We start from the raw sequence: 27,499 nt of genomic DNA, 5'->3' as shown, positions 1-27,499 counted from the left end.
GGTCCAGGATTGGACGAACCTTGTCTTCCTTCATGGGAACCGTGAACAGGTTTGATTACAAGCACTGAAAATATTCCACACACCGAACCGGAACCATTACCCCCTGTTGCACCAGGTCCTGCACTGCCCCAGAGAGCGCCAGCAAGCGATCTGGGGACAGTCGCACATTGGAAGGAAAAACCTTACCGGAGGTAATTCGATCTTGTAACCGGACCGTATGACTTCTTGAGCCCATTTTTCTGGTATCCGGGATAGCCACAGGGGCAGGAACTGGCAAAGACGTCCCCCCACCCTAGATACGGGTGAGGGCACAACCTCAGGCCGAGGAGGCCTTGTCCGCAGGTCTGGAGAAACCGGACTTTTGTTAGTCAGACCAGGGTCGCTTGGAACTGCCCGAGGGAGTCTTGAAGGGCTTTGCCTTATCGACTGACCCTGAGGAACGAAAAAAAGAAGGAGGGACCCGGTCTGCGACGAGAATCCTAAAGGCCTGTACACGATCCGAAAATCGGAAGGAAAATTTAGTCTGCAGATTTTCGGATTGTTAGTATAGTGCTTTCGACAGCCGATTACAAATTTTCGGACGACAAAAACTGAAGTGCAGGCAATACAATTTTTATCGTACGTCAACACAACGTCCGATTTTCGTTTAACTAGTACAGTTTTAGTCTGAAAAAAATCGTAAGAGCAAGACTAGGCATGCTCAGAAACGAAAGAACACATACAAAACAATTCCACACATGACATCACTTCTGAAGTGGAATTCAGTCGTACGGGAATTTTCGTATGAAAGTAACCTCTTCAATTTCGACATGAGACTAGCATGCAACAAAAAACGGACGACAGATCGTTCGATAATCTGATCGTGTGTACGAGGCTTTACCCTTGTTAGCTCCCCCCCCCCCCCCGTGAGACCCTTAATGACGTCATCCAGGGTAGTTCCAAACAGGCGATCTTGAAAAGGTAGATCAGTCAAGGCCTTTTTTAAAGTCTGATCCGCAGACCAGCACTTCAGCCAAAGTATATGCCGAAGGACCACTGCCGAAACCGACAATCGGCCCATATGGGAGTATTGTCCAGTGCGGCATTGCAAACAAATTGCAGCCCCTGCACCAGCTGGTCCAACAGCTCCTCGAAGTCAGAGGGAACCTGTTTCCCCTCCAGGTCACAGTCAATATGTGCGTGACAAGGGCAACCATAAACACCGGTCTCAGTGAGACCCCACCAAGGAGTACATATTGCGGGCCACAGCCTTCGCCTTCCTATCCACCGGATCCTTAAAGGACGGGGAATCCTTCACTGGGATAATTTTAGCCTTATTCAGACTTGAGACCGGAGGGTCCACTATAGGTAGCACAGTCCACTTCTTTATAAGGGACTCCTCAAAAGGATAGCGTCTATCAATCCGCTTAGGAACCCCAGGGGAACTCTTTGGGTGGACCCATTCTTTTTTGAGCATGTTTTCAAAATACACGGGAAAGGAAAAAACCTTTGCCACGCTGGATGGCTTGTAAGTGCCAAACGTAACCTGCGCCCCAGTCCTCAGCTGGTATAAACCCCCCCTCTCTGCTCTAGGTAATCAGTTTAGTAGCAAACAGTATTCAAAGTATCATAACTCCATAGAGGGGTGGGTGCTGTGTCCGTCAAACTCAGAGAAATGGATTTTACAGTATTTGCAATAATCCCATTTTCTCTTTCGTTCATTGATGGACACAGCGCTCCATAAATCAGAACTACTGGGAAGCCCAAAAGCAGTGCTAAAAGAAAAATGAGGGGTGGGGGAAATAATCCAAGGCTAAACATATGAGCCCTTAACCAGGACACAGGAGCCTTAACCAGGTTATAGGAGCCCCATCTGAAAAGTAAAAGTTTAAAGAAAAACACCCCTCGAGAGGGAACAACCCCTCAAACAGCAGCCTGCAAAACTTTGCAGCCAAAAGAAGCATCCGCAGATGCCAAAGTGTCTACCTTATAGAATTTTGTGAGGGTATGCACTGACGACCAAATGGCCGCCTTGCAAACTTGCGATATTTGTGCCTGATGAAGGAAGGCCCAAGAAGTACTCAGCGCCCGAACTATGCAAAGCAAGTTCCCTGGGATGAGCCAGCTTGCGACACAAGGAAGGCAACACAATGTCCTCATTCGAATGGAAGTCAGAGACAACTTTGGGCAGGAATGATGAACAGGGAGGAAGAACCACTTTATCCCTGCCGCCAATTCCGATACCCTGCGGGCTGAGGCAATAGCCACCAAGAATGTCACCTTCTGGGATAATGTAGGCAAGGGAATCTCCTGAATGGAGGTTTCTGGAGAACCGAAAGTACTAAATTTAAATCCCATAGTGGCAAAAGAGACCGTACAGGAGGAGCCACATGTCAAACCCCCTGAATGAAGGTACAAACTAAAGAGTGCATGGCTAGGGGTCGCTGAAAGAAGATTGCCAGGGCAGACACCTGGCCCATGATGGTACTCAAGGCCAACTTCTGATCAACGCCCTGTTGAAGAAAGGTTAAGATCCGAGCCACAGAAAAGGATCGAGAATGAGCACCAATCGACTCACACCAAGAAATGTACGCTTTTCATGTACTATGGTATATCTTGCTGGAAGACTACTTCCTCGCCTTCACCATAGTAGGGACCACTGTTACAGACCGACCTCTATCCCTCAGTACCTGGCTTTCAATTGCAAAGCCATTAAAACCAGTGACTGTAAAGCAGGATGGTAGATGAGCTCTTGGGACAACTGGTCTTCTCTGGAGCCCAAGGGACGTTTATGGCCATTAGACTGATTGGAAGATCCTCTCCCTTGATTCCTCGCAGGAAATGCGGAAGAAGCTTGAGCCGAGGATGATACTGGCCCTACAGTGGCCCTTGGACGCCTGTGTCATCTGCAAGAGGAACCCATGAACCACAAACCTCGGTATCCTCCTGTGGAGCCGAACCTGCTAAAGGAGCTGCATGTAGGACTGTTCAAGACAGTTCTCTTTGAAGGTGGATACCACCAGACTCAGAACCTGTATGCAAAATGGGAGAGAGAACTATCTGTGTGACAGCAGCCAGTGAATTACGGCCTGTGGTTCCTGAAGTTTGTCCAGAGGAAGGACCACCATGGTCAGAATTAGAATCAGATCTAGGTAAATCAATTCCCTGGACAGGGATAGGGGGGGCCTTAGGTAGTTCGGACCTCACCTGAACCTATGCAGGAATTAAATCCGCACAAGGAGACTCAGGACCTAAAAAGGACAAGCTTTGTCCCCCCTTTCTGGGTACCCCCAAAGAATCATTTAGTGGATCCCCTTGACGCTCATGAAGGTCGTCCACAAAACCAGGAAGTCAGCGACAATGTCCCCCCACCCCAATAAGGGTAGACCCTCATAGCTCTAGGCTTACCAGACCAAGGATGCTTGGAACCTTGGAAGATTTGAAAGATCTATTATCCTTATTCTCTATCCCAGAAGCAGGAAAGAATTTTCTATGTGCTGAGAAGGAGGACCCCCGTCAGAAACGAGGCTCCCTCCCTTCCCTGGACTATGGCAAGAAGGTACTCTTCCCCCCCCCCCCCCCCCCCGATACCCTTAATGATGTCATCCAGGGTAGCCCCAAACAGGCAATCACCTTGAAAGGGCAGATCAATGAGCGCTTTCTTAGAGACTTGGTCTACTGACCAATTCTGAAGCCACAGCACGCGCCTAATCACCACCGCTGAAGCAGAAATTTTGGATGGCACAAGAGCTGCATCAAAAGCTGCATCACAAACTGCAGCCCATGAACCAACTGGTCCGCTAAATCAACATAAGCAGCGGGGACCTGCTCACCCCCCAGGCCCTGGCGCAAAAGCTTGGCCTATTCAGTTAGGGTCTGAGACACCAGGGCTGAGGCAAAGACTGGCCACAATGCCGAACCAACCACAGTAAATATGCTGCGTGCCACAGGCTCCGCTTTCCTGTCAGCCGGGACCTTAAAAGGACAGGGATTCCTCTACTGGGATCATGGTAGCTTTGTTTAACCAGGAAAAAGGAGGGTCCACCACTGGTGGACTAGTGCACTTTTTTAAAAGGGACTGCTCAAAAGTAACATACAGCAAAATGTTTGGGGACCACAAAGGATAATTTTGGTTGTTCCCATTCCTTACAGGAAAACCTGTCAAAATAAGGCATAGAAGGAAACCCCTTTGGAGTGCGAGGTGACTTATGTGTACCAAACGACACAGCCACGTCCGTGGCTACATCAGTCGCATCCTCCACTTTTAAAGTCTCACGCACTGCAGTGATAAGTGCGTCTACTAGTGTTTTTTCATTCGACCATGGAGGAATTAGCCTCACTATCGAATGGATCTTGGGGTGTGATATTAAGCCCCCCTGGACAGGCCGCGTCCATGGCGGCATCAGGTTCACAATCAGATGAGACAAGCTGAGCAGGGAAAGGCGGGGGGACGCTTCCTCCTGGGTCTTTGCCCACATTCCCCTTCCACCCGGGACACAAAGGACTGCAGGACCACCGTCACTGCAACAATGGGAAGCTGGAGTTCCGAGGGACCTGCCACCTCCATGAGGGGGCCAGTGGGGGAGATGTGACCCTGAGGTTCCATAAGGAAAGACCTTGCAGTACAAAAAAGATCTTTTGGCACCACTAAAGGATCCCCCCAAGGTTCAGGGTACCTATCAGCAGAGAGAGAGAGAGATGACAGGAACCCCCCAAGGACTCACCCTACCGATCGGAGGAGAGCCGAGAATTCGGACCCAGAATCACCATGGATGCCATCCCTGTTCATATGTCCCGGGCAAAGGAAGAGGAAACTGAGGAGGAAGAAGAGGAGGAGCTTCGGCATCCCCACGAGGCTTCAATTGTCTCCAGTGTCTCCTGGACTAAGGCTGGCCATACACTATACAATTTTCTTGTTCAACTTTCCTTTAGATTTACCAAAACCATGTAATATAGGGTCAAACCTAAACACTTTCAATTTGTATGCAGTCAGGCAGGCCCTTGCACTACATAGTTTAAGGTAAATCTAAAGGAAATTGAATAAGAAAATTGTATAGTGTATGGCCAGCCTAAGGGAAAATGGCCCCCGTGACATCATCGGGCTACACAAAAATGGCTGCCAGCTGGAGACCAGCCAGACTAAGGAAAAATGTCCGCCATCAGCTAAAGATGCGGAAGCATGCTGCCTGGATCTTCCCTGTGCCCTCTGCAATGCTGCACATTCTGCAAAGGGACCCCCCCCCACCCTGAAGGTGGGAGACACGTTAGGGGAGACTCCACTGTGAACTCTGCACTTACCCTTCTATGGTGCGGGTAACATTCCAGACAGAATTTTTGCAACCGAAGTAAGGGAGCAGTCGGCCAAGGGACTGCTGGGACTCAGACCCAAGCCCGGTCGTATGCGACCCTGCGAGACGTTTAACTCGTGGCCAAGCCTCTGTCCATGAGGCTATGATGCGGCCGACCTAGCGCGTAGCTGTGGTCTGCATGCGCTCGCTGGCTGGGCTGGGGGGGGGGACCACGATCTAGATTATCCAGCCAGTTGCCGAGCCCGGGAGTTGATTGTAGATCTCCCGAGAGAAAAAAACAAAAAAGATGTAGGGAAGGAGAAAAAAATTGCTAGGACCAGAGATCCCAGCTGGGAGCCTAGGTCCTTACTCCTGACTAGACAGATTAAAACTGATTACCTAGAGCAGAGAGGGGGGTTATATACCAGCTGAGGATGGCCCATGGGCATAGCCAGGTGTTTTTTGTTCTGCCTAGTCCTACTCCTGGGAGGAGGCAATATAACCCAGTAGCAATGATTTATGCAGCGTTGTGTCAGTTGACCGAAAGAGAAAGGTATTTAGCTGTTTATATTTACTAAAATAATTGAACTTCCATGTTCTGTGTACTGTGGGAGACTAGGTATAAGGAATGCCGGGTCCTGGGGTTTAGTAACACTTTAAGAACTTTGTATGCAGCAGTTATTTAGAATAAATAAAAATGGTTAAACAGCCAACAAAACTACAATCTATCGTTTTTAGTATCTCTTAGAATAGAACAGAGGAATACAAGTACCTCATTATTCCTGAGATGACAACATAAAGAGCCAATTCCCAATTAGGTCGTGGAAGTGCTTCTGCACAGGTTGCTAGCATATGATATGGAAGGGATGCATTTAATATAAATACAAATTCAGATCCTCCTGTAGTAACAATCTTTAGTTCACGAATGACTCTTGAGGAGGTGAAATCTGGTGTAAACCTGCAAAATCAGATAACAGCGGATGCAAGTCAGAAACTTTAAAATGAGATCTGCCTTCCTATAAGAGTCTTAAGTCCATCAGAACAGCCACTTTCATTTTTGGGTGGTGTTTTACAGGTCAGTTGGTTTTACTTTCCCTACGTAACATCATATCCACTGATATTTCAATAAGCAAAACAATGGAAGCAGTACAACTTCTAAAATTTGCAGATACCTCGAAATCTGGCTAACTACTGTAGAACTACAAAGTGATCAGGTGAAAAAAAAAAAAAAGGTGGTATCATTGTTGGTCCATTAAACTCAACTTTCACAAATGCCGGCAGTGCAGTGCTTATGGATGCAGTGTTTATTTACAAAAACTTTCAGTGTAGACGGCAATGTTTATAATATGCAACTAACGTCTTGAATCAAAATATTAGGCTTATGTCCTACTCAACAAAAAAAAAAGAAAAAAACTAGCTGACTATAAATAAAATGTTAAGTTATAAATACTGTATAATGGTGGCTGATTTGACTGTTCACGTCTAGAAAAGTGCTGGCTGACACAGCCGTGGTAAAATTGTGCCTGCATCTCCAACAGACCTCTAGTGTCTATGCCAACTTTTATCCTTTCACATATGAAAGCCCTGGAAAGTGAAAACCTTTCTTATTTGAAAAAGCATCACACTTACAATATGACAATTTCTTTAGAGGCATTGGGGCCTAGTGCAAACTCCTGACAATTTACAATCTTGAATCCATATCCTTCGCATGCATATCCACTGATTTCCATGCTTTTGATTATGACCTGAAGCTGCCCTGTGTTTTCAACCTTAAATGTTCTTTTCATAGTGAAATTTGGTTCCTTGTGTTTTATTTCTGGAAAAAAGAAAAGTAGTAAGTCAATACCCTTTTTAAAAAATGGCTATAAAATGAGCTGTAAAAAATAAGTAACCAGGAAAAAAGATTTATACGTTATGAAAATAGTTAAAAATCAACCATAAGGCTCCTTTGACATGAACATTGTAGGTGCAGCAAAATCAGGGGGGTTGAGTGCTTTGGCATGATTTTAATTAGCCTCAGCCACCATACTGATGGAAAAAAGTAGAGCATGTCCCAAAGAAGTGGGACCACACTGCAACTTTTATAAAATCTCTATTCAAACAGGCATGTAGGAGGCAGCATATAGCATCCCAATCGCCTGCTAAATGTGGGCCAGTCACTAATGACAAAGCGATCCACTGAAGATTGCAAGTCAGTAATGCCCACATGAAAGGAGCCTAACAATTTGGAAAAAGCTAGTTCATCTGTTATTACCACTTGCCTACTGGGCACTTTTACCCCTTCCTAAACAGGCCAATTTTAAGCTTCCAGTGCTCCCACACTTTGAATGACAAGTACTCAGTCATGCAACACTGCACCCATATGAAATGAAATTTTTGTTCTTTTTTTTCCCACACAAATAGAACTTTCTTTCAGTGGTATTTTTGTGCTATAAATAAAAGGAGACAGAAAGTTTGCAAAAAAAATGCATTTTCTTCGTTTGTTGTAAAATTTTGCAAATTAGTAATATTTCTTCATAAATTTTGGTCAAAAGGTATACTGCTACATATCTTTGGTAAAAATAACCCAAATCAGTGTACATTATTTGTTACATAAATTACAAATCCAATTTCTTGACTACCTAATACACTTTTGAAGGCCCTGGATCACCAGGGCAATGGAATTGCCCACAAAATGACCCCATTTTGAAAAGCAAACACCCCAATGTATATTCTATGAGGTATAAGGAGTCTCTTGAACAGGTAATTTTTTGCACAAGTTTTTGGAAAATGCGGAAAGAAAATGAAACCCCATTTTTAAAGCATTTTTACGGCACTGAAAGGCACTGGTGAGCATCCACTGATAGGGTGGCACTGATGTGCACTATTGGGCACTGATGAGCACTAATATGGCAGTGTAGGGAACTGATGAGCACTAACTGATGGTACTGTAGGGCACTGTAGTGGCACCGATGGAACACAGGATCAAGCCAATTCATGCTGCTGTGGTGTTTCTCTCTCCTCTCCTCACACCGATGCAGCGTGTGAGGAGAGGAGAGAGAAACACTGCAGCAGTCTGAGCTAAACTTGGCATAATCCTGGTTTGTTGACAAAGTGATTGCTTCGTCATTGAACGATCAGTGATCGTTCCGTCATTGGACGATTAGCAATCACGTGGTGAAGGGCCACTGTGATTGGCCCTTTACCCCGATCCGTGATGCGCTGGGTCCCACAAACCCAGCGATCACAGACACTTCCGGATACACACCCCAGGGGGTGCGCGAGAAGCGCGAGCATGGGAAGCAGACAGTCTCCCAGAACTAGCCAGCCATGCTGTAGCCATCATTCAGCTATAGTGCAATAGGCAAGTGGTTAAATAATCCCTTAAGGAAAAAAAATCTATTTACTTTTTGGTAGACACTGAAAATTGTAATCACCAATTCCTGCAACAGGGAGAGGCTAGGCTGGATACCCAAAACTCCAAGGTGGGAAGGAATAAAGGCATCAAAGCAGAGATTCCAAGGCATTGGTAGCCTCAACCCAACAGACATCAACTGTAAGGGAAAATATGTGTGTTGGTAGAGCTACCCCTAAATTAAATCAGTTGAGAATATTTAGGGGAAAAAGTTATTTATAAGGTTTTTTAGATGTATACACAAAAGTTTTGCCGTTCATTTTGATTTTAAACTGAATGGGTTGTTTTACAAGGTGAAGGTTTTTACAGACTTTAACTAGTCACTAGCACATTTTGAATGTAGGTAACTTCGCACGAGAAATGGGTTTCCATAATTTACATCTATTTGGAAAAGAGAATTTCAGTGTCCATTCACATTGATCTGACTTGTCAGGCGACTTGTCAGCCTGACAAGTCGCGGTCCTCACGCTCCCACTGTGAAGTACAGGAGCCGTTCTAATAGGAGCGACACAAGACTCAGAAAAAGGGTCCTGTACTACTCCGGGGCGACCTGGAGGCGACTTGCATAGACATTCATGTTATGAAGTCCGTGCAAGTCGCGCCGAAGTCGCGCTGCATGCAACTTCACAGGTCGCCCCCTAAGTCGGAGCGACCTAATGTGAACGGGGGCTCACCGTGCACAAACGTTCACAAACCTTTATGACCTACTAATGTAAATAATCTAGAGTGTGCGTTTAGAAAATAGTGTATTTTTAATAAAGAAACCAAATTAGTCAATCTTACTGTCAGAGCAGTCTTTCAGGAAGCCTTCTGTAATTTTAAACCTCAAGGGGCTCCCAGGACCTGGGGCTTTTCCACCAATTTTAATATTTTCATTTGCTCCTTGTCCTTTCACTGTGACTACATCAATTACTGTCAAGTTATTTCTGTAAACAAAAATAAAAGCAGATCATAAACACAATACTAGATATGTGAAGAATACAGCAGACACAAAAGCTTAGGTAAGAAATCAAATATATACAAAGGCAAAATATACATACTGTACACTATGTTGTCGAAAGTATTGGGATGCCTGCCTTTGCATACACATTAACGTTAATGGCATCCCAGTCTTCGTCAGTAGGGTTAAATATTGAGTTGGCCCACCCTTTGCAGCTATAAACCGCTTCAACTATTCTGGGAAGGCTGTCCGCAAGGTTTATTAGTGTGTGTATGGGAATGTTTGATTCTTCCAGAAGCGCATTTGTGAGGTCAGGCACTGATGTTGGACAAGACGACCTGGCTCGCAGTCTCTGCTCCAATTCATCCAAAGGTGTTATCAGGTTGAGGTCACAACTCTGTGCAGGCCAGTCAAGTTCCTCCACCTCAAACTTGCTCATCCATGTCTTTATGGGCCTTGCTTTGTGCACTGGTCCAAATCATTTGGTGGAGGGGGCATTATGATGTGGAGTTGTTTTTCAGAGGTTGGGCTTGGCCCCTTAGTTCCAGTGAAGGGAAATCTTAAGGCGTCCGCATACTAAGACATTTTGGACAATTTCATGATCCCAACTTTGTGGGAACAGTTTGGGGATGGCCCCTTCCTATTCAAACATGACTGCGCACCAGTGCACAAAGCAAGGTCCATAAAGACATGGATAAGTGGGCTTGGGGTAGAGGAACTTGACTGGCTTGCACAGAGTCCTGATCTCAACCAAATAAAACACCTTTGGGATGAATTAGAGCAGAGACTGAGCCAGGCCTTCTCGTCCACATCACTGCCTGACCTCACAAATGCGCTTCTAGAAGAATGGACAAACATCCCCAAAGACACACTCCTAAACCTTGTGGACAGCCTTCCCAAAAGAGATGAAGTGGTTATAGCTGCAAAGGGTGGGCCAACTTAATACTAAACCTACGGACTAAGACTGGGATGCCATTAAAGTTCATGTGCGTGTAAAGGCAGGCGTCCCAATACTTTTAAAAATATAGTGTATGTATGAGGTATATTTTACAACTATGTTGATGCTATTTCTGCATGCAGAGATGTCTCATTTCTGAACCAAAGGTAGTTTGTTTGAAAACTGGATGCTAAAATGCACAGATCATCGGTCTACCTAAAACTAAAATCTGGCCTGTAGAATATTGTCGATGAGTGCATTCTCTTTAAAACTTGGGGTGCTTTTTGTATTTCTTCCAGATTGGTGCAGTAATCCATCATGAAATGTTTCCTGTACTTTGCCTCTGGGCAGGAATGTCCAGTTATAAGGACTGTTCACTGTGCTCTAATTCTCCTTCTGAATGGTGACTGGTCTTTTAAAATATGGTCAGCAGGCAGGCAGCTCATACAATCTGATGGGAGATGGTTTTCAAAAAAGCTTATATTGGATTGTCAAAAATATTTATTTTGTATTGCTACCACAAAGCTGATGTTATAAAATAAGAGTGTATGCCTTGACCATAGAACGCCTTTAATTCATTCTTGGTGGAAGGTAATAAAGGTAGGAAGGTAATAAAAGTAGAGTTCAATCTGTTTCTAAGTATACTGTAACTTGCCACTACCCCCATTCTGAGCTCTATTCTAACTTCTCTGTAAAGGAAAGATATCCATACTTCCCTATTCTGAGGGTTACATGATCTCTCCAGCGGCCGGATTCAGTAGAGGAGTGATTGCTGACAATGGCCAGTGTGCCTATGTGGTGACATCACCCATAGGCTTGCTATGGGGCATCTGTCGACAGGTGTCCCTCCTTCACACTGAATCGGACACTGGGAGCTGTGAATGTGACCGGACCGAAACGCCTTCAGAACAGGCAGGTATAGACATCTTTCCTTTAGACCTCGTTCACACTATACGTGCAGAAAAACAAATGGAAAAAGGCAGATTTCACTTGCAGAGACACAAGTTTCCATCAGTTTTCATGCGTGTTTCAGTGAGTTTTTTATGCACTTTTTATTATGCAGTTTCACACCATATCCTGTGACATTACTTCCTTTTCCTGTTTGTGGAGAGAGAACTGGACAGTATGGACAGTTTATAGCTGGCAATATTGAAGAGCCTCGCTTTACATCATAGTGCCCCCCATATAGTCCCCATCGGAGTCTACCTTTACATCCTAGTTCCCATCAGAGTCTCCTTATCAGAGCTCCCTCAACAGAGTCCCCTCCTCTATCAGAGTCCCCCTATTAGAGTCAACCACAGAGTTCCCTCATCAGAGTCTCCTATTCATCAGAGCCCTGTCACCAGTATCCCCCTCATTGCTTTCCACTAATCAGTGTCCCCCTCATTAGGGCACCATCAACAGTCTCTCCTCATCACAGCCTCCCTAATTTCCCATTAGAGCTCCTCTATCATCTGCTCTTACCAAGCGGCAAGAGAATAGTAGCTGGGCCTGGGTACATGGAGCAGGGCTCCTGGTAAAAATTACTGGGCCCTGCAAAGCCTACCTGACAGGGTAGTTAGAATAGGCTTAGAATTGGGGTGGGAGCAGGTTTAGGTATAGTTAGCATTGGACAGGGGACTTCCACTTTAACATAAGCACACAGTTAAACCAGACAATACAGTAAAAACAATACCACCGGCTTGTTTAATATAAGCAAAGCTGAAGCACAAAGCACAAGAATCAGCCAGATTGTATATTACAGTAGTCATCTGAATGTTAAATATTTTGAAGTCAATTGTAACTGACTTTTGAATTCAATTGTAACTGTGCTCTTTTCTGCTAAAAAAGCTAAATGCTAAAAGCATTGTGTACACTTACCTTACTATAAGCAAGGAGGATACAGTTTTGTTGATCACTGGAGTGAATCTGACTTGAACACCTTTTTTCTCCCCAGGCTTTAAAATGAGGTTAAGAACTGACTGGCGGGATAGTCCCTCCACAAAAGCTTGGCTGCTCTGCACAGTCTGCACCTGCACATTAACACAAGTATGTCACTCTAAAAGTACCTTATTTAAGCAAAAGCTGACTATTATTAGTTATATCATTAGAGTTAATAAATACTACAGAACCATGCCTCTCATTTATGAATAATGGCAGGGTGGTTGTGTGGTCCCGATACATAAGGATAATTGAGTACTGTCATCCTAGAGCCATAGTGGCCATAGTCGTCTTTTTATTATTTGTTGTCAGAGGGCTGAATGGGAAAAAAAAAACAAAAAAAAAACGATTTTGTGGATGGAAGGATACGCCGATTAGCAGCTGCAGGGGCTGATCAACAAAAATGTTCCAGCACATCCCTTCTAAAAAAGGTCAAATGATTGACTTCTTTTGAGTGGGGACGGCCACAAGTTGCAGAAGCAGCTGAATTTCGATCAGTGTACAGGCAGCTTAAGACTGGCAGGTGAAAGAAAAGGGGAAAAAAGCCTGAAAAAAACAAATAGAAAACAAAGGCAGCCACCATATCCAAGGACTGGTAAGCTGCATTAAATTACAGTTCTGTTCTTGGGTTTAAGAAAAATGCTTTAAAATTGGTATCTGTAAATAGATTTTGCTGGGTTTTACTCAAAAATACAGTAAACATGAGTGGCACAGTTAAAAAAAAATTATATTTGCAATAATCAAAAAATATATATGTTTATGAATAGGCCCCATCATTTCTGACCATCCCTCATAAAAATGTGCAGAATTGTACAATATAATTTGGTTTAGATGATCCATACATAGCTGAATTAGGCAGATTTTACAGTAGTTATAATGAATGCTACAACATTACTGATCATTCGGACTTTTTTAAATTTTACAAACCAAACTGACAAACTGGGTATAAGCAGTGAAATCACATAGTCCCATAGAACAATGAATAATAGCATACAGTAAGCCATACTCAATTTCACTTTTACTAGTCAGAAATGCCAATCTGTCCTTGTCTGATTTAGTTTCACTTTTATTCTGAGCTCCACTAACTGTATATCCCCCTGTACAAGGAAAGGAAGCATCCACGGCCAGTGGAATGGCAGCTGGCAGTGCGCAGTTATAGGAACCCAGGCCCCAGTAATAGAAAAAAACAAAAAAACAAGACTAGCACAATATAGGCTTTTATGGGAATAAAAGCTCTTGGCTCTTGAAAAAAACAGACATCTGAAGCACGGCCGCCTGCAGTGCAGTCCGTGCGTGGTGATGGCTCGGCTGGCTCTGCCCGACACGTTTCCCCTCAGTAGACAACTCCAATCCCAGTTGACGCGTTCAGAGGGGAAACCATACATGGACCGCGCTTGGCAGGCGGCTGTGCTTCGGATGTCTGTTTTTTTCAAGAGCTCAATGCAAGTGCAATATTTTAATATATTTTGTTTTATGTGGAAGATAATGCACAATCATTCCTTTTCTTTCTAACACCGAGCCGGGATCCCCTGAAAGTTTGAGAAAAGCGATATCCACCTAACCCTCTCTGTGGAGCATTTCCAAAGGTCGGTTGATTGCCGAGGCACAGAGGGACCCCTTGTTTGTCTGGTCTGGAGAGTCCCCTCTGTGGAGCTCTCTAAAGGCTATGTGATTGCCTGTTTTTGGTAAGCGGCCATTCTTTTCCTTTTTTCAGCACCTTGGGTTGCATGCAACACTCAGAGGAGATCACCACTGACATCTTGCACAGTTGATTTTCACGCAGAGACTGTTTGGTTTGCCATTTTTTTCAATGCAACTTTGAAATGATGCCTAAGTACTTTAATTCTTTGTCACAGAAATTCATAATAGTATTATTTTTGTATATGTCACAATTTTATGTGTTTTTACACAAGTGTTTTGAGAAGTGATAAGGGTTCTTTTTGGACCTTATCACAGTTAATTGATCACTAGGTGTGTCACGTTACATTTATGTCACACTTATTGAGTTCTAGATAGTGCATTGGTTTCTTTTTTCTTTCATTATACGTTACTCCCAGTGTTCAGGGAGTCCCAAGTGCTGCAATCTTATTTGTTAAGCTAGCCTCTCCTTTTATTATTTTTTTATATTGATGTCTCCAAACTATGGCACTCCAGTAGTTTAGGAACTACAATTCCCATTATGCCTAGTCATGTCTGTGAATATCAGAGTTTTACAATGCCTCATGGGACGTGTAGTGCCATAACAGCTGTAGGGCCATAGTTTGGAGATCCCTGCAAAGAATAAAATGGTGTTTGTTGCAATTTTTTTTATGTCACACAGTATTTGCACAGCGGTTTTTTAAACACAATTTTTTTGCAAAAAAAAACCACATTCATGAATAAAAAAAACAAAAAACAGTAAAGTTAGCCCAATTATTTTGTATAATGTAAAAGATGATGTTACGTCGAGTAAATAGATACTTGAAATGTCACGCTTTAAAATTGCGTTTGCCTGTGGAATGGCAGCAAACTACGGTGCCTTAAAATTCTCCATAGGTGACGCTTTGAACCCCTTTACAGGTTACCAGTTTAGAGTGGCACAGGAGGTCTGGTTCTAGAATTATTGCTCTCGCTCTGACGTTCACATATGCATGCGGGAGTAACGTATGCGTTCGCCCTCTGCGCGAAAGCACGGTGGGACGGTGACGCTTTAAATGATATTTTTATTTTATACAAATTTTTTTTTTTGTATAAACTTTATTGCTATCACAAGGGATGAACATCCCTTATGATAGAAAAAACAAGCTGCGCTAGAAATTGAAACAGTCCATATGAATGTCCATAAATGTAAATGTAAAGTGATGACACTTGTGCAGGTACCGCTTACCAGATTCCAAACAATAAAGAGCCAAATGGGTGAAGGCAGGTATCTTCAAAAGTGAGATGCGGTAAACTTCAAAGGACTCCAATATGGTTAAGAAGGGACAGATTTTGTAGCCAAAATGTAGTATGATGACTCCACCAGGTCTCAAAGAATGAACAGCAACTGCACTCTTGTGATGCAAATCTCCAGAAATGGGTATTATATAAAAAAGAAAAAAAGGGCAAACGCCATAGCGTAAAACCAAAAACAATAGGTAATGACACCCGAAATGTGTGAAACTGGAATTCCAGTGCTGAATGTGGTAATTAAATAGTGAAAGAGTGACAACCACCACCAAACTGAGTAGATACCCCTTACCAGATATAGCAAGAGGAAATTCAGATAGTCTCCCCAGTGTGATTGTCCGCTTACCAGATGGACTAATATACAAGCATGTAGAGATAAGGGGTCCCAATCATGCAACCAAGAGGGCACCAGTAAGGATGGGTACTCTTACCGACTCCAGGTGGTATATGAGCAGGGGTTCAGAGTAACATCGGGCTAAAACTCCAATAGGACTCCTCCAACCAAGGCTCAGGAAGTAGTGCAGGTTAACCGAGGAATAAGGAGGGGAGAGCCATAGCATAAAATCCAACGATAATTTATTCAAAACATAAAAGTTGCACTTACAAACATCAGATGACAATACGTGGGTAGAAGGGAGGTAACAGCCGCCGGCCGGACGGCTCCGCTCGCCCGTCCTTCGTAGACAAATGCGTAGGTGTGACGTCAGCACGCTGACGTCACACCTACGCATTTGTCTACGAAGGACGGGCCAGCGGAGCCGTCCGGCCGGTGGCTGTTACTGTTAACTTCATGTACAAGGGATATAGTTGTTTAATATACTGCCATCTTGTGGTCATTTCGGTTACTGCATCTTTTTCAGTATTCCCTCCTATTCTATGATGTATTTCCCCTTCCTGTCTAGTTTGGTTGAATTTCCCCTTCCTGTTTAGTTTGTGTGGAGGTGAAATAAAGGACGGAGTGCAGAACCACGTCATGTCTGTGGATTAATTTACATGGTAGCAGAGGATGGTTGCCAACTATAGAGTACCGCCTAAGTTTGACGAAGCCAGGCCATACGAGTGCTGGAAGAATGAAATTAGTATTTGGAAACTTGTTACGGATCTGGACAAGAAGAAGCAGGCACTCGCGGTTGTGTTGGGGCTTGAGGGGCGAGCCAGAGAGACCGCTTTGGAGATACCCGAGAGCGATCTAAACGAGGACAATGGTATGGAAACTTTGATAGCTAAGCTGGACTCTGTATTTTTGAGAGAAGAAAAAGACCGGGCTTACTCTCATTTCGACTCGATTTCTAAAGACAGCGAGGTGTCCATGACAGACTACATCATAGACTTTGAGCAGAGATACAACCGCATGAAGAGGTACACCATGACCTTGCCTGATGCTGTGTTAGCATTTAAACTACTAGACACGGCTTGTCTTGAAGAAAAGAGTAGGCAACTAGCACTTACAGCGTGCACGGATTTAACATTTGCATCCATGAAGTCAGCGTTAAAACGGATTTTCGGAGGAAAAACAAGTGGAGTGAGCGGAGGCAGTGAGACTCAAGATGCAGCGTTTTTCACGGAGCAGAGGCCACCGGGTAAATTCAAACGGAACAACAGCCAGTCACAGAGCAGACAGTGGCAACCACAGCAAGGTACTAACCCACTCGACAAATATGGTAAGCGATCAAAATGCGCAATTTGTCAGAGCACATACCATTGGGCCAAAGACTGTCCTCATCGGAGAAATGAAGTAAAGCTAGCAGAAGATGAAAATGTTGAGGAATGTAACATTACACTGTTTACAAAAGTTATGACGGACTCTGAGATTTTCCTAACTGAATCACTGGGATCAGCTATCATTGACACAGCATGCACACGTACTGTCTGTGGTGAAAAGTGGCTGGATAGTTACATGAAAGACCTGAGCCAAAGCCAAATAAACAAACTGATGCAAACAGAATCTTCAAGCTCCAGACCTTTCAGATTTGGTGATGGTCAGGTGGTACACTCCAACAGAAAGGTAAAGCTTCCCGCTAAGATCGGACCAACAAAATGTCACATTGAAAACGGAAGTTGTTCCTGTAGATATTCCTTTATTGCTGAGCAAAATGGCTCTAAAGAGAGCGGGAACTGTCTTAGACATGGAGAATGACAAAGTTGTCATGTTCAAGCAACCAGTGCCTCTTGAGCTCACTAGTTCGGGACACTACTGTGTTGACATTAGAGATGGTAATACTGAAGTGGACACCAATGTAAGTGAAGTCCTTGTCATCACAGCAGCGATGTCTACAAAAGAGAAGCGTAAAGTCCTTTTGAAGCTTCACAAGCAGTTTGGCCATGCCTCTGCAGACCGGCTGCAAAGGCTTATCCTCAGCTCTGGAAATACTGACAAAGACTGTCCAGTTATTCTGCAAGAGATTATCCGTGACTGTGAGGTATGTCAAAGATACAGCAGGACCAAGCCCAGGCCTGCTGTCGGTTTGCCTTTAGCCTCAGAGTATAATGAGACAGTGACAATGGACTTACATGAGCTGGAACCTGGCATATGGTACCTCCACATCATCGACCATTTCACACGCTTCAGCGCTGGAAACATTGTGAGAACAAAGAAAGCATCTGAGATCGTCAACTCTTTCATTCACTCGTGGATAAGTGTTCATGGTGCCCCAAAACGGATATACACTGACAACGGTGGTGAGTTCAACAATGAGGAGATAAGAGAGATGGCAGAAAAATTCAACATCGAGATGAAGACCACAGCGGCATACAGTCCTTGGAGCAACGGGCTGCTGGAGAGACACAACATGACTCTGACTGAGATCCTCCTGAAGGTGAAAAGGGAAAATGGGTGTGGCTGTCAGATTGCTCTAGATTGGGCTCTAATGGCCAAAAACAGTATGATCAATATGCATGGTTATAGTTCACACCAGCTGGTGTTTGGTCACAATCCTAATCTTCCCTCCGTTTTGGTTAATGAACTGCCTGCTCTAGAAGGCACTTCTATGAGTACTAGAGTAGGACAGCACCTAGCAGCATTGCATGCTTCCAGAAGAGCATTCACAGAGGTGGAATGCTCAGAAAGAATAAAAAGAGCTTTACGAAAGCAGCTCAGGCCTACAGATGAAAAGTATGAGACAGGAGACAGAGTGTACTACAAACGAGCAGACAGTACAGAGTGGAAAGGTCCAGCTGTAGTTATCGGTCAAGATGGCTCTGTAGTGTTTGTCAAGACATGGTGGTATCCTTGTTAGAGCACACCAGTCCAGACTGAATAAAGTTAATGCACAGGATGAGGATACACCTGTACTACCTGATATCACTGAAAATAGTAAAGAAAAAGAAAATGTAATCCACACTGATGGGTCAGAGAATTCAGATGATGAAATGAGTGTCAATAGCGAAGTGCAAATCCCTGAAAACACAGAAACTGACGATAGAGAAGATGTGAGACAAACTAATACTACTAATACAGGGGGTTCCACGGGTGTCCAACTGAGAAAAGGTCAGACAGTGACATTTACAAACAGAGATGATGGTGCTGAACACACTGCCAGAGTCTTAGGCAGAGCAGGGAAAGCAAGAGGGCAATATAGAAACTGGTGCAATGTGCAGTATCTAGAACCAAATGGCAGCGAGGGTCAAAAGGAAGCTTTAGACATGTCACAAGTTGACGATCTTCTCACTGGGTGTGAAAACAACGATGATGATGTACTTATCACCAAAGACATTTCTTTTGATGCTGCTAAACAACAAGAGATTGAAAACTGGCAAATTAATAATGTTTACGAAGTAGTCACAGACAAAGGTCAAAAATGTATCTCTACTAGATGGGTCTGTACGTTAAAGGAAACTTCTAGTGGTGTTGTTCCCAAAGCCCGTCTTGTGGCGAGAGGTTTTGAAGAGGCCAATATGCATGAACTACAGAAAGATTCTCCCACATGTGCATCAGAGTCACTCAGGCTGCTGTTAGCTGTTATTTGTCAAAATAAATGGCAAGTGAACTCTATGGATATTAAGTCTGCTTTTTTGCAGGGAATGGAACTCTCAAGAGACATTTACATTCGTCCCCCACCAGAAGCGAGCGTGGACAATGTGTTGTGGAAACTAAAGAAATGTGTGTATGGACTTGCCGATGCTTCCCTCTTCTGGTACAACAAGGTCAAAGAACTCATGCTGAACAGTGGGGGTAAAATGTCACGGGTTGATCCTGCAGTGTTTTATTGGCAGAATGAGCAGTCTGAGGTAACAGGAGTACTGGCATGCCATGTGGATGATTTTTTTTGGGCAGGTTCAGAGCATTTTGTAACTAATGTCATCCCTGTGCTTAAATCTGCATTTCACGTGGGTCGTGAAGAGTGTGAGAGTTTTCCATATGTGGGGATGAACATTGCTACTGTGGGTGGTGTAGTGCAGGTGCATCAGCACAGTTATATTGAAAACCTACAACCAATTCATTTGCAGGCAACACGTGCTGTACAGAGAGAGGCCCCACTGAATGAGAAAGAAAGAGAACAACTCAGATCCAAAATAGGACAGGTTCTGTGGGTTGCTAAACAAACAAGACCAGATGTTATGTTTGACACATGTAGCCTAGCATCCAACATTAAGAATGCTACTGTTCAGTCCATACATGAAGTGAACAAAGTGATCCGTAAACTTAAATCAGAGAAGGTAACACTTAAGTTTCAATACTTGGGTAACAGTGAGGATTTGAGTTTGGTAGTATTCAGTGATGCTTCACTGGGTAATCTTCCAGATGGAGGTACACAGGGTGGGGCTCTAATTGCTCTCATGGAAAAATGAGGAAAGTTCTCCCCACTGTTTTGGCAATCTAAAAAAATTAGACGTGTGGTAAGAAGCACACTGGCAGGAGAAACCCTTGCCATGTCAGATGGTATTGACAATGCTATGTTCTTGGCTATGCTCTACTCTGAACTCACTACTGGTAAAGCTGATCTTAATGCTCTTCCTCTTATCTGTGTTACTGATAACCATTCCCTGTTTGACGCTCTTAAGTCTACAAAACAGGTCACAGAGAAGAGACTAAGATTAGAAATAAGCGGTGTCAAAGAGCTCATACATGCTAATAAAATCAAAGAAGTGCGTTGGTCAACAGCCAAGTCACAACTTGCTGACTGTTTGACGAAAAAAGGTGCTTCCTCTCTTATGCTTCTTAAAGCGCTGTATGAGGGTGTATGGAAACTGTAAAATCTGGTCCATTGAGCATATATCTTGGCATTTTTTTTGTTTGTTTAAATACACACACTTACTTGAATGCTACTGTGTTCTGAAAATCATTTTTGTGTGACAATGTTTTATGTCAAACTCACCCGTTCTTTTTATCTTAAGAAGAGAGTGAGATTGTTAACTTCATGTACAAGGGATATAGTTGTTTAATATACTGCCATCTTGTGGTCATTTCGGTTACTGCATCTTTTTCAGTATTCCCTCCTATTCTATGATGCATTTCCCCTTCCTGTCTAGTTTGGTTGAATTTCCCCTTCCTGTTTAGTTTGTGTGGAGGTGAAATAAAGGACGGAGTGCAGAGCCACGTCGTGTCTGTGGATTAATTTACAGTTACCTCCCTTCTACCCACGTATTGTCATCTGATGTTTGTAAGTGCAACTTTTATGTTTTGAATAAATTATCGTTGGATTTTATGCTATGGCTCTCCCCTCCTTATTCCTCGGTTAACCTGCACTACTTCCTGAGCCTTGGTTGGAGGAGTCCTATTGGAGTTTTAGCCCGATGTTACTCTGAACCCCCACTCATATACCACCTGGAGTCGGTAAGAGTACCCATCCTTACTGGTGCCCTCTTGGTTGCATGATCGGGACCCCTTATCTCTACATGCTTATATATTAGTCCAGGGCTTGACAAATTTGCTATGAATCTAGGAGCCAGCTAAAAAAGTTAGGAGCCAGTTTTTTTGGGTAGCGTGGGTTGTCAGGGCAAGTAATTTGCGCCCCCTAACTCTAATGCCCCATACACACGTGCAGATTATCTGCAGACTTTTGTCTGCAGACTTACCAAAACAATATAATATGAGGTCAAACCTAAACACTTTCAATTTGTATGCAATCCGGCAGGCCCTTGCACTAAATAGAAAAGGTAAATCTGCAGACAAAAGTCTGCAGATAATCTGCACGTGTGTATGGGGCATAACTTACAGCAGAGCGGTCAGTCAATAACTCCAATGTAACGCATTACATCAAGGTTATGGGCTGGCCAGAAAGAATGACATTAAAAACCTGTTATAGGGGAAACTCCTTTAATGCAAATGCATCATGACTGCGGCATATAAAATACCCTAATCTGCTGCCTATTGTAGATTAAGGGTGGCTGTTGGTGGGTGGCAAAAACATGTCTTTACAGCACATGCTTACCACCCAACTGCACATCTAAATAAAGCCTTTGTGACATTTAACTAAAACACAGAAAAGGATGAAAGAAGTATCCCAGCGCTGCTGATCTTCTGTTGCCTCTTTGCAGCTACTTCCTGCCTGTGTGTCCCCCTGTGGTGATTGTTAATACACAGGGCTTTATCAGGACATAAAAAGATCATTTTAAAGCATGCCAGCCTCATCTCCCCTCCTCCACCTAACAGCACACCTTAAACAACTTTGCACTATGAGAACAGCGGCTCAGTGTGTCACAGCATGGACACAGAACACACACAGGCAGCCCCCGTGCTCTATCTTCCACCAGAACTCTCCCCCCCCCTCCCTCACAGTAGTGACAGTCTGCCTGCAGGGTCAGGTAAAGGCCACACAGGCTACCGGGTCCCCCTCCTCCTCCTCCTCACTCTTCTCCAAGGTCTGAACAACTGTGCGCTCTGGGGGAGGAAGGCCAGCCTGATAAGGACACTACGGGCAGCATAGGAGAGCTCAGAGAGCAGCCATTCAGGAACGGCCCTTACTCTGGCAGAGGAGAGGAGCCCGGCCCCTCCCCTCTCATGTTACTCACAGCCGGACTTCAGATTACTGCACGGCTCCAGGGAAAACACAGAGGGGGAGAGCGAAGCATCAGCTGCCTGACACTCTGAGCTGATCAGTCAGAGAGTGGGCTGGCGGCAAATCAGGAGCCAGGACGCGGTTTCTGGTCGCCATGGCGACCGGGGTTTGTCGAACACTGTATTAGTCCATCTGGTAAGCGGACAATCACACTGGGGAGACTATCTGAATTTCCTCTTGCTATATCTGGTAAGGGGTATCTACTCAGTTTGGTGGTGGTTGTCACTCTTTCACTATTTAATTACCACATTCAGCACTGGAATTCCAGTTTCACACATTTCGGGTGTCATTACCTATTGTTTTTGGTTTTACGCTATGGCGTTTGCCCTTTTTTTCTTTTTTATATAATACCCATTTCTGGAGATTTGCATCACAAGAGTGCAGGCTTGCTGTTCATTCTTTGAGACCTGGTGGAGTCATCATACTACATTTTGGCTACAAAATCTGTCACTTCTGAACCATATTGGAGTCCTTTGAAATTTACCGCGTCTTACTTTTGAAGATACCTGCCTTCACCCATTTGGCTCTTTATTGTTTGGAATCTGGTAAGCGGTACCTGCACAAGTGTCATCACTTTACATTTACATTTATGGACATTCATATGGACTGTTTCAATTTCTAGCGCAGCTTGTTTTTTATATTTTTACTTTTGGGGTGTTGGTCGCACTTGAAGTTGCTGCTTCTGTTTTGAATTAGCGCAGTTGTTTTTTCTTATATCCCTTATGATAGCATGGGCCAAGACAGGTCCTCTTTATGGTGAGATTTGGGCTCTATTAGACCCCAAATTCCCCCTCTGGTCCCCCATGCAGCCGATCGGACCAAGATCGGTCTGACGGCTGCTTCTCTGGCCTCTGGTGGCCAGGAGAACAAAGGGGCTGAGCCAGAAGTGACGAATACTCATCGCTCCCGGTTTCCAGGGATACAGAGAGGGGAATGATGTCAGTTCCTCTCTCTCTGTCCCAGACAGCCATCGCCGCCGGCTGCATTGCTCCTGGCCTCCGGGATGGGACCGGAGAACTCTGTGTTGGCAGTACATAGAGGAGATCGACCGCAGCTCATGCAAAGCATTGGCCCAGCTCTACAGCAGTGCAAAATATTCCAGAAAACACTGCTCAAATCAACAGCTTTGCTCAAAGTGAAACAGAGATTTGAGCAGGGTTTGGGTAAGGTGTGTCAGACATCTGTAGACCCAGAGTGGATGTGTGTGTAAGTTGTAGTCTGGCTAATCTACATGCTACCGATACAGGGTATATGAGCCCTGTGAACAATCATGCTTTAAAACAGAGTAGGGTCAAAAATGCGCGCAAACTAGTTTTTGAAGATGCAAATTCTGGAGCTGTGATTCTTATTCTTGCTTCACTACCAGAATCGCAAACTCGCAGCAACTATAGTCAGAACATCTGACTATACTGACGATACTGAAGGATGAGGATGTAAGCCTTGGAGCATGCAACTTTAAAAACAAGTACTGTAAGCAGTGGCAGCTTTCATATTTCTGTCCAGGCACTCTTTATGAACATATTAACACTAATTACAATGCTAGAGGTTATAAAGACAGAAGGATATTTTAACCTCCCTGGCGGTCTGATTATGTCCAGATTGCTGTGCTAAAAGCGGTACATTCTTTTGCATGGAAATCGGTTTTGCATTTTAAAACTCACCTTCCACTGAGATCCCCCGCAGTCCTCCTGCTGTGTGCTCGGTCGATGCCGGCACCTGTCTTCCGGTTTCCTTCCCTGCGAGCGTTGCAACACAGGGGGTGGAACCGGCAGCAATTAAAAAAATGTAAACACACTAAATGACATGAAACAAAATTGTGATCCTAACGGATTACAATGCATCATGCCGTTTCATCACAGGATTGCACCTGGTGACTTTTCCAGTACCCTGCCTGCGCTTTTCCAGTTTTTTATGCCTGGAAAATTGAGAGCGACCATGGCGTCCAAAAATTATTTTTTGCGCAAAAGCGCTTTTAGACGAACTGGAAAACAGCGACAGCGAAAATGAGTTATTTGAAGAACTGAGCCATAACGATTTGTGGGAAAATTAGTCATCAGGCACGGAAAGTGATGACAGCGATGATTCGGATGTCTCTTTCTGTCACATAGCTTGTGGAATTTGGGAAGTATATCAAACAATTCTTCCGAATTTCCAACTGAGCTATGTGCCAGAAAGAGACATCAGAATTGTCACTTTCTGTACCGGATGGCGAATTTTCCCACAAATCGCTATCGCTCAGTTCTTCAAGTAACTCCGTTTTCCGGTTAGTCTAAAATCGCTTTTGCAGAAAAAACGCTTTTTGGATGCCATGGTCGTTCAAAAATTTCCAGGCACAAAGCACTGGAAAAGCCAGGCAGGGCACTGGAAAAGTTACCAGGTGGAATCCTGTGCTGAAATGGCATGATACAGTGTAATCCGTTAGGATCACAGCTTTGTATCATGTAATTTAGTGTATTTACACTTTTGAATTTGCCGCTGGTTCCACCCCCCTGCGTCACAACGCTCGCAGGGAAGGGAACCGGAAGGCAAGGGCCGGCAATCGGCCGTGCACAGAGTGGGGAGAGAGTGGGAGGACGCCCGGGAGGACGGTGGGGGATCGCAGGGAAGGTGAGTAACATTCTGGGGTAATCTCGAGTGTGACTCGGGGTTACCGCTTTTGGTACTGAAAGTTAACCCCCGAGCCACACTCGGGAATACTGCCAGGGAGGTTAATGCAAGGTTAAAAAAAAAAAAAAAAACTACCCCCCCCCCCCCCTCTCTGCATCCCCTAAATACTTACCTGAGTCCGATCACAATCCAGCACTGTGCCCAAGAGCTGTGGCTCTTTCTGCCCTCTCTCTGCCATTGGCTCCTGCCGCTGTTAATCACAGTCTGTGGGGAGAGAATGAGAGTGGGGCCAAGCCACGCTGTGTGTGTCTTCGGATACACACACCATGACTCAGGCTCAAGCCCGCATGAATACCCCCATAGCAAGCAGCTTGGTATTTGGGCACTCGACGGGGGGGAAGGATGCAGGAGTGCTGGTGGGGATGGGATCAAATAAAAAAAATCACATAAATGATGTACAAGCATTCCTTTTCAGAATGCAGCAAGTCTGGTTACAAAACTCATAGGTACAGGAATACATATAAGGAATATTTTTTACATTACTTAAGAAATACTTCACACCCCTAGCAGCATATCATTGCATACTTACGTTATTTCGGAACACTTTAAATTCAAGTGTCTTTAAGTCTATATTTACTGACTTACTAATATTGAACCTGAAAGACAAAAAAAAACAAAATCGAGGAAGTAGCTACAGACAATTTATCTAAAGCATTTAATCATTGAGAAACTTTCCCCATGTTACACTTTCCTCATGTTTCACCCACAGTATTATTTTCACAATGAAAATGTAATTCCTACATGAACAGTTCTATATATCATTAAAAAAATCGGATTTTTGTAAGATCTTACCGTAAAATCCTTTTCTCTTAGCTCATTGACAGACGTAGTCTTCTTGATTCACAAGAACTGGGTTATGTTGTCTCCGCAGGAGTAGGACTAGGCAGAAAAGAAAAAACGTTCTGGCTCCACCCTAGGGGCAGTCCCAGAGGGTATATCCTCCCTCTCTCTGCTACAAGGCATCAGTTCTGTCACAAAGCAGCAACAGAGAATTTAACCCAACCCAATGATAGAGGGGCGGGTACTACGTCTGTCAATGAGCTAAGAGAAAAGGATTTTACGGTAAGATCTTACAAAAATCCGATTTTCTCTGTCGCTCATTGACAGACGTAGTCTTCTTGATTCACAAGAACTGGGACATCCAGAAGCAGTGCCACAAATGAGGGGTGGGATTGACAGAAATCAAAATCCAATCTAGAAGGCCCAACCGGTGCCAAACTAGAAGTTTTAAAGGCTCATTATAAACAAAGAATGAGACTCAAATAAAAATTCCAACGGAAAAAAACCCTTGAGGTAGACCACTGGTCTCCTCAAATGGCGGCCTGCAAAACCTTGCGGCCAAACGAGGCATCAGACGATGCCATTACATCAACTTTATAATGTTTTGTAAAGGTATGCACCGACGACCAGGTAGCCGCCTTGCACACCTGGACCACTGACGCCTGATGGCGAAAGGCCCATGACGCACTAAGTGCCCGAGTGGAGTGCGCCTTAACAGGGAACGGGGGCTCCCGACCCTTAATAGAATAAGCCTGTACCACCGTCTGTCTGATCCATTTGGAAATAGTCGCGGCAGATGCAGGCAACCCCTTTTTGGGTCCATCCGGGATCACAAAAAGTGAATCCGTCTTGCGAAACGAGTCTGTCGTTTTCAAGTATACCCTGATCGCCCGGACCAGATCCAAGGAGTGTAAAGCAAACTCCCGAGGATGACTGGGCTTAGGACACAGGGAAGGTAATACAATTTCTTCATTCAGATGAAATTCTGAAACCACTTTTGGTAGGAAGGATGGGTTCGGACGAAGAACCACCTTATCTCTATGAACCACCAGATATGGGGAACTACAAGATAAAGCGGCCAGTTCTGACACCCTGCGTGCAGAAGTAATAGCCACCAAGAAGGCCACCTTCTGGGACAACGTAGGTAGAGGAATCTCCCTAATATCTTCAAAGGGAGGTTTCTGAAGAACCGACAATACTAAATTAAGATCCCAGGGTGGTAACGGCGCGCGCACTGGCGGAGCCAGATGTCGCACCCCCTGGATGAAATTCCGCACCAAGGAATGAGTAGCCAAAGGCTTCTGAAAGAAGATAGCTAATGCTGAGACCTGACCCTTGATAGTACTCAAGGCCAGTTTCTGCTCAACCCCTTGTTGCAGAAAAGCTAATATTCGACTAACCGAATAAGACCGTGGACGGAACCCCAGAGGTTCACACCATGCAATGTAGGACTTCCATGTGCGATGATAAATCTTCCTGGAAGTCGCTTTCCTTGCTTTAACTAGAGTAGGAATAACTGAAGCTGACAATCCCTTGTCCTTCAGCACCTGGGTCTCAATAGCCAGGCCGTTAAAGCCAGCGATCGTAAAGCAGGATGGAAGATCGGTCCCTGAGACAGTAGGTCCTCCCTGAGAGGAAGTCTCCACGGGACGTCCGCCACCAGTCTGA

The 27,499-nt window shown here is 44.4% G+C and overlaps 1 protein-coding gene across 3 annotated transcripts in view; it reads right to left on the bottom strand.

Annotated features, from left to right (window-relative positions):
- The window catches only part of TMEM131 (transmembrane protein 131), a 483,390-nt gene that overhangs the window by 73,141 nt on the left and 382,750 nt on the right, over positions 1-27,499 (bottom strand). For all 3 annotated transcript variants that reach the window (XM_082245264.1, XM_082245263.1, XM_082245262.1), the window contains exons 25-29: positions 25,581-25,647; positions 12,399-12,550; positions 9,445-9,587; positions 6,897-7,083; positions 6,040-6,225 (exon numbers count right to left, since the gene is read on the bottom strand). In XM_082245264.1, coding sequence (XP_082101390.1) covers positions 6,040-6,225; positions 6,897-7,083; positions 9,445-9,587; positions 12,399-12,550; positions 25,581-25,647 — 735 coding nt within the window. The remainder of the gene's footprint in view (positions 1-6,039; positions 6,226-6,896; positions 7,084-9,444; positions 9,588-12,398; positions 12,551-25,580; positions 25,648-27,499) is intronic.

Source organism: Pelophylax lessonae (assembly GCF_965119305.1).
Source record: "Pelophylax lessonae genome assembly, chromosome: 2".
In the NCBI taxonomy this organism is placed as follows: Eukaryota; Metazoa; Chordata; class Amphibia; order Anura; family Ranidae; genus Pelophylax; species Pelophylax lessonae.
Note: the sequence above shows the minus strand (reverse complement) of the source record. Positions and strands in the feature narration are given on the sequence as shown.